Genomic DNA, 12,318 nt, shown 5'->3' on the forward strand with positions numbered 1-12,318 from the left:
CATCACTAAAAACAGGTTGTAAATGCCCTAGTTTCTCAAGATTTTACTTGGAAATTTTAATCCCTTATCTTATTTGCTTATCACGGAATTGAAGCTCCTTATTACTTCAAAAAAGGTCCATGGTTATGAAAAAAAGAAAATGAAATTTATAAAAATAAGAAATTGCAAAATTTGTTTATGTTAGCACTGGCCATCCAACTAGCACGACCAATGACCACATTAACTCAAAATTGGCCAAATGACTAATTGGGCAAATCGTCAAAATTTTAGGATTAAATTGGTTAAATTGAAATTTCCTAACTGAATTAGTATTCGTATAATATGTTTATGACATTTTTGATAATTTTTCCAAAAATTGCTCAACAGCACACCATCAAAGAACTTTTTTTTTTTTTTTTTTTTTGTCTTTTCATTGTCTCTTCTTTTTCTCTTTAGAATTACGTTTGTTCTAATATAATCGTGTTCTCAATTGGAATACGCTAAAGATGATTGATCAACATGATTCAATTGGAAATTTAAAGAAATAGAAAGAAAATGAGGATGGACCCCTTAGTAACGAGAAAGTTAGAAGAAACCGTTGGATAGCAGAAGATGCTTGAGGAGTCACATGCAGTGTACTGAGTAAAATCCCTTATTTAAGTACTAATCATAGTTTATTTAATCATATGATATATAAATAAAGGTTCAGTATCCAAACATGATTTTGTCTCCTAGGCCAAACCTCACACCTCCCCCGGATGGTCGCTAGCGGCTTTTGTTTCATTCCCATTTGTTTTAGCACTTTGAATTCATCTAAATCCAGTTTCAATGTTATTAGGTTCTTTTTCGTGTTTTGTACACACGCCATGTGTTCTTTGTTTGCTATGGTTATAAAAAGAAAATAAAATTAATAAAAATAAGAAACGGCAAAATTTGTTTATGTTAGCATTGGCTATCCAACTAGCACGACCGACAACCACATTAGCTCAAAATTGGCCAAAATGACTAATTGGGTAAATTATCAAAAATATTAAATTTGATTTAATTGAAATTTCCTGACTACATTGGCATTCATATAATAGGTTTATGACTTTTTTGATAATTTTCCCAGAAATTGCTCAACAGCACACCATCAAAGACCTTCATTTTTTGTTTTGTTTATTTATCTATTTCATTGTCTCTTCTTTTTCTCTTCAGAATTATTTTTGTTTAAATATCATTGTGTTTTCAATTGGAATGGTTAAAGATGATCGACCAACATAATTCAATTGGAAATTTAAAAAAATAGAAAGGAAATTAGGATGAACTCCTTAGTAATGAAAAAGTTAGAAGAAGCCATTGGACAGCTGAAGATGCTTGAGGAGTCACATGCAGTGTATATTGGTCTGACTAAAAGCCCTTATTGAATCATAGTTTATTTAATCATATGATAAATAAAGAAGGTTCAGCATCCAAACATGATTTTGTCTCCTAGGCCAAGCCTCGCACCTCCCCCGGGTGGTCACTAGCAGCTTTTGTTTTTAATACCCTTTTTTTTTTTGCACTTCGAATTCAGTTAATGTTCTTTTTCATGTTTTGTACAAATTCACTCCATGTGTTCTTTGTTTGCTATGGTTATGACAAAAGAAAATAAAATTAAGAAAAATAAGAAATTGCAAAATGTGTTTATGTTAGCATTGACTATCTAACCAGCATAACCGTCGACCGATGACCACATTAGCTCAAAATTGGCCAGAATGACTAATTGGGTAAATTATCAAAATGTTTAAGATTAAATTGGTTAAATTCAAATTTCTTGATTGCATTGGCATTTGTATAATAGGTTTATGATTTTTTTTGATAATTTTCCCAGAAATTGCTCAACAGCACACCATTGAAGACCTTCATTTTTTGTTTAGTTTTTTTTTTTTTTTTTAATCTTTTTCATCTTCTCTTCTTTTTCTCTTTAGAATTATGTTTGTTTAAATATCATTGTGTTTTCAGTTGGAATGGTTAAAGATGATCGATCGACATAATTCAATTGAAATTTAAAGAAATAGAAAGGAAATTAGGATGAACTCCTTAGTAATGAGAAAGTTAAAAGAAGCCATTGGACAGCTGAAGATGCCTGAGGAGTCATGCAGTGTATATGGGTCTGACTAAAAGCCCTTATTTAATCAGATGATATATAAGTAAGGTTCAGTATCCAAACATGATTTTGTCTCCTAGGCCAAGCCTCACACCTCCCCCGGTTGGTCACTAGCAGCTTTTGTTTCATTCCCTATTTCTTTTTGCACTTTGAATTCATCTGAATCCATTTTCTATGTTGTTAGGTTCTTTTGCATGTTTTGTACGCACTCACTCCATGTGTTCTTTGTTTGCTAGTGATGACGAAAAAGAAGAATTTGAGACATATGCTTAATGTAAAAATGATAAATGAATGGTTATCATTAACACTCTTCAATATGGGCATGTTTTCACTATAAAAACCCACCCAACTACTATTCCAATCCGGAATAACTCAACAAAAATAAAAAGATAAATCAATATGTCATATCATACCTCTTAATCTCTTCTTAATCCTGTCACCACAATACTATCTGCTATCTGAAAAAAAATAAATTAACTTAAATTTTGGAAAGTACTCTACAAATGTACTCTTTGATGTTTGGCTTTGAAATAATTTGACGCGACTCTGATGCCATCAAATTTCAACCGCATTATGTTGCGATTAAGATAGCTATCGAATAATAATATAGACAGATGAAGAAAATAAATCGAATACTGGATTTATGTGGTTCAGTTGTAAAGACCTACGTCCACGGGGAGAGCAGCATCGAATTTCACTATAGATCAAGCAATACAAGGATATTACACACTCGAGTTACTCAAATACTCTCTCGATATTTCTCAAGCCTCAATTTAACTATAAACCCAAAGTGTTTATATATAAACAAAATTATCACACAAGTTCAAAATAAATGCTGAAAAAGAACTCCTTTTCTTGATCGCGCTTCAGCTTGAAGACATGTGGCTCCTCCTTTTCTCTCGTACGGATGCAGCAGCAACACACCGAAAAGAAGAGAAACCCTGCGTAAAACACTTCTATTTTATACGTGTGCCCATATCAAAGTTTGACCTGGGCCCACCAAAAATTGATACGCGTGCAGAGGAGTTCGGCCAAAAGAAAAAACCCCATCCGGAATATTTCCCAGAGTCAACACTTTGACTCTGGGCCCACCACTTCTTCAACGTAAACAACTTTCATGGAAGGATGAAAAATCTTCTTTTATCTTGTTCACGTCGGATAGAAAAATCCAAGAAAGAAAATTATTTCTTCTTTCTTTATCCGAGTTGAAATCTATTTGAGAAAATTTATCGACAAATTCGGTTTCCAAATTCAAACTTGAGTCATATTTAACACATTAATTACTTGAGAAACTCGATGATAGTATATAATAGGGTAGCTCTTTCTTTCCTCATGAACTGTTATAACTAAAATTGCCAATAACACCTTCAAGATCGTGATAAATTAGCTGTCATTTTTGTTCTTTCAACTCTTTTGTTTTCCCTTTATTGATGGGATACATAATTTAGAGAAAATTACTTTAAGATTATAGCTTTTTTGGTAAATTGTTTGTGAAATGGAAAAGATGAAAGCCTATTCTTCTGTTGCAAAGAAAGAGGTCCGAAAAAGAAAAACCTGAATCAAGCGAATTGCATGTATTTTAAACTTGAGACCAATCTAGCCAATGTCACCTTTAATCCCGTTAAAACATGCAATATTCTGTTAAATTTCTCTCGAAATTTCAATTTTGCTCCTTTCCGTTTTCTTGTTTTATTTGTTTGCTGGATTTTTCCTTTTTTAATTTTCAAGTATCTGTTGTTTACTTCTACTAGTGTTGGACCACGTGCGTCGTACATGAGCTGGTAATATTGGGTTATAATTTTTCCCCCAGGACTTTGCCCTTGCCCTCCTATTGTCGACTCCTCTCGATCTCCGTCCGCCTCCTCTTCGTCAACTTGAGAAGTTATAGTCTCCCTTCACTGAACCGTCCCAATTTGCTCTTTTCACAGAACGCTTCTCTTCTTCGGGTGAATACATCTGAGAGGATCGGCCCACCGATGGGATCCAATGGAGTTCAGGCTCTAATCACCAACCTCGCCTTGACTGTAGAAAGAGTGTAAGTGCTCTAACTCCGCTTCTTTTCGATCTCTTGTTGACTGATAATGCACAATGAAACAAAATTTTGCTTCTGTCAATGTTTGATACAATTCAGCCTGCTTGTTCAGTTCACACTCCTTATTTTACGTCTCGTTCAGGTTACAAGTCTGTAATTTTTGTCTCACGAAATCGAGGAGAGGTAGGGACTCGGAGTCACCCACGAGAACGGACAATGGGTCTGGAGAAGAGGAGGAGGCGTTAAGGAGGGACTCTGAGTCAACCTCAAGAGCCGATAATCTGTCTTGCGAAGAGTATGATGTGTTCCTGAGTTTCCGGGGACCAGATACTCGCAATGGGTTCACCAATTGCCTCTACCATCGCTTGAGAGATGCTGGAATCCACGTTTTTGTTGACAACGAAGAACTCCGAGTCGGTAAAGAAATTGGTGGAGAGCTTTTGAAAGCACTTGACAAGTCTCGAATCTATATACCTATCTTCTCTAGGGGTTATGCTAATAGTTCATGGTGTCTCCGTGAGGTTGCGCATATGGTAGAATGCACCTCAACATCAAATGGAAAGAAAGAGATACTTCCCATCTTCTACGATGTGGATCCTGACGATGTTAAGCTTAAGACCAAGTTGTATAGTAAAGTCATGCCCAGGCACAAGAAGAAGTTTGGTTCCGATAATTTGAAGCAGTGGGAAAATGCCCTTGTTAAGGTTGCACATATAAAGGGATGGGATCTTAAAGGCAAAGGGTAAATTTCCTCAACTTTTTATGGTTAATATGCATAGTATTTACATTTGATTGAATGAAAGTTTGTCCCTCAAAATTCCCAGATATAAAGCATTTGGACATTTTTATTTAAGATTTGCTATAGAAGTTAATGAAAGCCAGAGTAAAACAACTGAGAACCCACAACAGAAATTGGAAAATGGCTGAATTTTTTTAAAGCACAACAAATCGGGTCAAACCCAACCCAAACAAGGCAGTTTTCCAATTCATGTCGGGTTAAGCCAATATGACCCGACAGGTAAGACCAACTTTTTACTTAATCAACTATTTTACTTAACCGTATTACCCCAATAAGTATAGTGGAAATAGTGCCATTTTCTGTAATTCTCACATCCTCTGGTAATCACAAATCTTGTGCAGTGACTAACTTGTGTGAAATTGTTGAATTAATATGAGTATTGCAATTTTAAAATTATACCAAGACATGATTAGAATTTTTCCTAAAAAGCGTGCATATTAACATTATAAAAGTGCACATGCGATGCATCTATGGAAAAATGGGACGTTCAAAAGATTTTACTAAAATTCCCTGTTATGAAATATTATAATTATTATTTAATGAAAAGAAATCGTTGACATAATATGAAGAAATCACACTGTGAAAAGAATATATATATTCAAGATTTATACGGAAGTGGTAATGTTAACTCAAAACCAATATCTACGGACAAGCATCTCCATGCACAAGAAGTTCGGCCCTAGTGGTAGGGGTGTCAACGGTTCGGTTCGGTTCGGTTTTTGAAAAAAAAAACTGAACCGAACCGAACCGTTAAAAAATCTTCCGAACCAAACCGAACCGAACCGAACCGTTAAAAAAATCTTCCGAACCAAACCGGAACAGAACCGAACCGAATACAAACCGAACCGAAAGTTCGATTTGTATTTGTTGATTCGGTTTTTCAGTTTTTAACCTTTGGTTTTCGGTTTTCGTTTTTTTTTCTGTTAAACTTAGATTTCTCCACTTTTATTTGTTGGTTCGGTTCAGTTCGGTTAACCGATAAAAACCGAACCGAAGAACCGAACCGAACCGAAAAATTTCAGTTTTTAATGAAAACCGAACCGAATGAAAACCGAACCGAAAAAACCGAATTTTTTGGTTCGGTTCGGTTCGGTTTTTCGGTTCATTCGACACCCCTACCTAGTGGATTGAAGCGGTGGAAGAAGGCTCTTGCAGAGGGAAATTTTCCTGCACTTTTTCTTTGGAAGAAGCTTTGTGTCCCCAAATTTTCATACTTATATCAATGTGGCATTACATTAGAAGGTAATGGAGTCTAGACTAAAACTGTGCTAGAGAACCCTACAAAGGAAAATGAGGCGTGGGTGAAGGTGTACTTTTTCAAACCCGCAAAAACTTTGTAAAACCCAACCTGTACCCAAAAATTTCCAGTTCAACTAATTATAATGATTGATTTCCATTTGTTTAAGTTGTTGAAATAGCTGAGTTATGTATTCACATGTTCCCTGGAGTTCCGGAGTCTATCATGTCTTTGACTGAAACGAAATTTTCATGCTTTGCTAGCCAAGGAGAACAAATTGAATCGATCGTTGAGGTGGTTTGCTGTAACCTTAATACAAGACACGTGATTGTGACTGATAATTTGGTTGAAGATAATGCTCAGATGGAAGCCATAATGAAATTGTTGGATGTGGGCTCTGGTGGTGTACGTTTTGTTGGTATCCACGGCATGGGTGGTGTTGGAAAAACAACTCTTGCCAAAGTCATGTTCAACAAACTATCTTCTCACTTTGAACGTTGTAGTTTCCTTGAAGACGTTCGAGCATCATCCCAATCTCATGGTGGTCTTTTAGAATTGCAGAAAAAGCTCTTAATAGATTTGGCCGGTCATGGGATTGCTAACCAAATTAAAGATGTTGATGGTGGGATCAAGATGATAAAAAAATCACTGAGTAATAAAGAATTACTCATAGTTCTTGATGATATAGACAATAAAGAGCAACTTGAAAAACTAGCAGCTGGAAAATCTGATTGGTTTTGTTCTGGTAGCAGAATCATTATCACAACTAGGGACAAAAGCATTCTGATGACTCAAGTGGGCTCATCCAATAAAGAGATCCTCAACCAACCCAAAGAATTTTCATGTTATGAAGTTCAAGGAATGAGATTTGATTTAGCACTTCATCTATTTTATAAACATGCATTCAAAAGTGACTCTGTTGTGGAAGAATATGATGCTTGTTCAAGCGAAATTGTTCGTGCAGTGGGCATGCTTCCTTTAGCCATCGTGGTGATAGGGTCCAATCTTTTTGACTGGGGCAAAGATTTGGGGCATTTGGATAAAAGAGAAATATGGGACGAGACGCTCAAGAAGTTAAAGGAAGGTCCTTTTGAGGATGTCCAAAATACATTAATGATAAGTTATGAACGACTAGAGGATAAGCACCAAGAAGTATTTTTGGATATAGCCTGCTTTTTCATTAATACTGACAGAACATATCCGGTTATCATGTGGAAGGATTGTGGATACTTTCCTAGCATTGCAATGAGGGTTCTCTCTCAAAGGTCCTTGATCAAAATTAGAGATGATAATAGATTTTGGATGCATGACCAAGTTCGTGACTTTGGAAGGCACATTGTTCGTCAAGTATATCCTCACAAGTTTTCTAGGGTGTGGATACGTGAGGATGCCCTGAAACTATTGGAGGGAAAAAAGGTAAATAGAACTGCACATGTTTGAAAATATTTGGTCCAAGAAATTCTTTGAAATTTTCTTTCCCATTTAAAGCAGCAATTTGGTTAAATATGCATTCAATAGATAACTTTGTTTAACGTCGCTTTGTCTTGCGGGGGTTGCGTCTCTCTGTCAAACCTTCTGGTCAAAGGTCTCAAAGTTTGAAGAGAGCCAAAAGAGATTGCCTGACAGTTGGCTTTATTTTCTTGTATCTAGTTTATACAGTTTACGTGTGATCCAAGTAAAATGAAAAAAAATTTGCTTAATCAAGAATTTTAAAATTATTTTCAACCCCGATTATTTAGAACAATCTAATAAGAGGTTGAATTAATATGGAAATTATATTTCCCGAAAAGTAGAAACTCGAAAATATGATACATTTAAACTCGAAAACTAGATTATGTAGAAGAGGAGGAAACAACTACTTGTTGGGAAAAAGAGTGCCATTGTTCTGGAAAGTTTATGTGGCAAGCCCAACTATTGGCGAAACTGTTACCGTGCTTCTAGGTCCTCTCTTTTCTGGCTCTGTACCATATGCCGCATGCTCAATATTGTGTCTGCCATATGCAGAGGAATGAAGATATGGTGGCATTAAGCCTGACTTTCAATGGCTGCAGCCGCAGCATTGCATGTGAAGAATTAGCTGCTCTACCAAATCTAAGATTCCTTCAAGCAAAAGGCATTAATTTCTTCGGCAACTTTGAAAATCTTCTTTCGGAGCTAAGATGGTTTTCTTGGGAAATTACACAAATGGAATTTTATGAGGGGAGTTTTCATTTCGCTAATTTGATTGTGCTAGACCTTTCAAGAAGCAATATCAAAGACGATTGGGATGGGTGGAACCGTATCCAGGTATGATATGCCTTACTCTATTCATCTTTATTCCATCTTTATGGATCATTCAATGCATCGTGCACATCAGTGGTGTGCTCCCCTGATCTAAAAATTTTTGTGTTAGTCTAACATCTAAAATCGACTTCAACCAAGTAAACACGTTTGAAAAGAAAGAAGAGGAAGCTATACAATAACATGGCATCAGCACATCATCCCAGTAAATGATATCACAAGCAGAGTACCATTGTTGTTCTATATTTCCTCCATTCACTACAGACTGCCTTAGTAATCGAGCCACGGATAAATATGATATCGTACAATCCGTACTAGCACAAATCAGCACCTGTGCTCACCAGTCCATGTTACTATCCAAGCATCCGCCATCGCCTTGTTTTTTAGGAGTTGAAAACTCGCCTACTTCGGAGTTTGAACTTTGGATGCTTCATGGCTAGTCTGAAGACCTTTAGTTGAAATTTAGACGGCCTTCACCTTTTCTTAAGAAGGGAAGAGCTGGCATTGGTGTTCCTTTGGTTCAGCCTTGCACGATACATCTCTTTTTTTACGACAATTTCAACACTTGATCACCACCCAGTATTGCAATAGGTTTTTGATTGTTTTGGTAATTTTTCATCACTACATGTTTGTAACTTTTATTAGGCTTTACATTACACTTGGCATAAGAGGGAGACGCGGGTTGACTGCGGTGATGTTGAAGATTATGGGGAAAAAAAGGGTTTTGGTATTTTGAAGCTTGTGGGTGATTTGGAAATTAGAATTTTTTGTAATTTGGTGACGAGGATACTTTAGTCTTTTGGTTATGGAGTTTTGTTCTAGGACACACACCACATGTTTTGGAAATAAAGGATGTGAAATGAAGTAAAAGTTGGGATGGTTACTTTGTATTTTCCGCACGGTATAAATTTGACTCCTAACAGGGGCCTAACTCCATTTTTTTTTTTATAAAAAAAACACCCTTAGGTTGGGAATTCTTTTTTAAGAAGGTCAATATTGTGAAAAATCCCAAACTGATACACATTTGATAAATTTATCTCAAAATAATTTTTTGATTACCAAAAACCCTAATTTGGTATACATTTAAAAAATCTACCACTAATTGATATAATTGTGATAAATTTACTCTATCTTAATTTTCATTAAATTTTAGTGTCAAATGGTTGAGTTGGATAACACATGACAGTTAATTAGTATATCATTTTGAGATTTTACTCTTTATTTATCATAGTTGTATTCTTGTGGTATTGATCCAATTTAACAAATGGTACATTTGTCACAAATATATCATTTTGGGGTTTTTGGTTGTCAAAAAAATTAGTTTAAGATAAATTTGTCACATATATACTAGTTTGGGATCTTTCGTGGTCAAAAAATTAATTTGGGGTAAATTTATTACAAGTGTATTAGTTTGAGATTTTTCATGATATTAACCCTTATTTAAAAAATTTAAAGTGCAGGGGTTATTTGTTACATCCCAAAAAACTTGGGATATCCAAAGTACCCTAGATTATCATAAGTAATGACTTACGAACACTTAGCTTATGAATAATGTGGCGATATGTGTTGACGTTTCTCATTTATGTTTTTACTTCAACTTTTTTCTACAGATGGACAAATTGAAGGTTTTAGATTTGACTGGTTGCATACAATTAAGAAGGACACCTGACTTCTCTATATTCATGACTTTGGAGATTTTAATTCTTGCTCGGTGTGTCAAGTTGACCACAATTGACCACTCCATTGGTAAGCTAGAACGCCTAGAAACTTTGAATATCAAGGGATGTAGGTGTCTTCGGGAGTTGCCTGAAGAATTTGGTTCTCTACAATCTTTGGAGGAGATTATCATGCCCCAAAATTTTCAACCCTTCAAGCTTCCGGAGACATTTGGCAAACTGGAATCTTTGTCAAGTCTTATATTAGACGAGCACCCTGAAATTAGCAAACTACCAGATTCTATTGGACAATTGGTGAAGCTTACACATTTATCTTTATGTGGGTGTGTTAAGATAAAGGAACTTCCACGCTCTATTGGACAATTGCAAATGTTGGCTGAGTTGGATTTATCAAAGTCAGGAGTTGTTCAACTACCCGATTGCATTGGAAACCTAAAGAAACTAAGGGTGATGAGGATTAATTTTACAGAGATAAGAAAGTTTCCTCTTACTATTGGACAGGTGGAGATGCTCGAAGAGTTAAGTGCCAAAAAATGTTGGGATCTGATAGAGGAAAACCTAGAGGAAATTGGGAAGCTATTCCATTTGAGGATATTGGACTTATCATATACTCATGTATCTAGATTCCCTACAGTGCTAGGTTGCCTCTCTTCTCTCCAAAAACTTGAATTGGGTTCAAGTTGCCTTGTAGAAGTACCAGATCTTCCCTCTAATTTAACACACCTTCACATGCAAGCTGGTCAATTCCCATTTATCCCCGACCTCTCAAGCCTCGTCAGTTTAGAGTATTTGGAATTATCTAGAATAACTGATTCAAAAGGGGCACCTGGTTCAACTTGGACGGTCAATTCGCCAGTAAAACAACCGATCCATCCGCTTCCGTCTGGTTTGACTACCTTGAAATTTAGCGGCATCAATGAAATGCCACCTCTTTCAAACCTAGAAAAGTTGTCGATTCTGTGGGTCATTGGTTATCAAATGCCAGACTTCTCTATCTCTCAAGACATAAAGCATTTGAAGGAGTTGAAACTAAGTAAATGCAAAGATCTCAAGAAAATATATGGTTTGTCGCTCCTGGAGAACCTAGAGCACTTTTATCTGAGCAGTCTGGAAAAGCTGGTTGAGATTCAAGATTTGGCAGAACTGCAATCCTTGCGGGACTTACGTATTTCCCATTGTAATAAGATAGAAATGTTACCTAATTTATCAAAGTTAGATAAATTACAGCACATTAAGATAGATGCTTGTGAAAAAATAACAGTGATTGAGGGCGTCAAGGGCTTAGAAAGCTTGGAGTTGGATCATCGTCGTTGCACTGTCATAGAAAGAATGCGGGAGGTCTCAACACCAACCTGGCTTTCTTGCAATATACCTGTATACGACGTGTTTTTGCGTTTTCGAGAACTAAACACTGGTTATAGCATTGTCGATTACCTTTACAAGAATCTGGATCGTAACCGAATTTCGGTTTTTATGGACAATGACAGATTCAGTTCTGTTGATGGAATTTCTAGAGAGCATGAACTAGCACTCAGCGACTCTTATATCTATATACCATTTTTATCTAAGATATATGCTTCTAGTCGCTGGTGTCTCCATGAACTAGCTCAGATGATAAAAAGCACGTCGCAGTCAAATGGGAAGAAAAGGATCCTGCCCATTTTCTATGATGTGGATATTGATTATGTTAAGCTTAAAGGCAAATTATACAGAAGAGGACTTGAATGGAAGAACAAGCGCTATTGTGACGACGAAATGAAGGAATGTGGAAACGCTCTAAGAAAGGTCGCTGATATGAAAGGGTTCGACCTGAAATCTAACAGGTAATGCTGCTATTTTGATTAATCGTAGTTTACCTTCTAAGTTAGTAGGTAATTAGTCATTCAATTGAACTTTACCACCATAAAATTTCAAAGTCACTATGCAAGCTATTGCACGAAATTACTCAAGTACATTCGATTAGATTCTTACGCTATGTTTCGAAGAGTTCGTTTGGCGGGTGAAGAAAAGAACGGAAATAAATTTGAGGTGAAGAAAAGGTATTCTTCGTGTAAGTTAGAAGTTTGTAGGATACGGAGGTGAAGAAAAGGTTAGGGATTGGAAAAATGAAGAGAGAAAAATGAAAGTTGGCATTTTTACATTATGAGCATTATTGTATGTAATTGTCTAACTACTATTCTATCCTTC

The 12,318-nt window shown here is 36.0% G+C and overlaps 1 protein-coding gene across 1 annotated transcript; it reads left to right on the forward strand.

The window, feature by feature from the left end:
- The first annotated feature begins 4,083 nt into the window (after positions 1-4,083).
- On the forward strand, positions 4,084-11,890 carry LOC120291914 (TMV resistance protein N-like). The gene is made up of 6 exons (XM_039309720.1): positions 4,084-4,142; positions 4,282-4,881; positions 6,439-7,591; positions 8,180-8,461; positions 10,066-11,720; positions 11,824-11,890. The coding sequence occupies exons 1-6, from the start codon at positions 4,084-4,086 to the stop codon at positions 11,888-11,890; spliced, it is 3,816 nt and encodes a 1,271-aa protein (XP_039165654.1).
- Positions 11,891-12,318: the final 428 nt, after the last annotated feature.

Source organism: Eucalyptus grandis, chromosome 3 (assembly GCF_016545825.1).
Source record: "Eucalyptus grandis isolate ANBG69807.140 chromosome 3, ASM1654582v1, whole genome shotgun sequence".
NCBI classification, from domain to species: domain Eukaryota; kingdom Viridiplantae; phylum Streptophyta; class Magnoliopsida; order Myrtales; family Myrtaceae; genus Eucalyptus; species Eucalyptus grandis.

Bases quoted from the DNA above. Each gene is read 5' to 3' on its own strand.
- LOC120291914 (XM_039309720.1), top strand. From the start codon at position 4,084: ATGGGATCCAATGGAGTTCAGGCTCTAATCACCAACCTCGCCTTGACT. The intron at 4,143-4,281 runs GTAAGTGCTCTA...CGTCTCGTTCAG, and splicing joins GCCTTGACTGTAGAAAGAGT to GTTACAAGTCTGTAATTTTT. The intron at 11,721-11,823 runs GTGTCTCCATGA...GATTATGTTAAG, and splicing joins ATATATGCTTCTAGTCGCTG to CTTAAAGGCAAATTATACAG.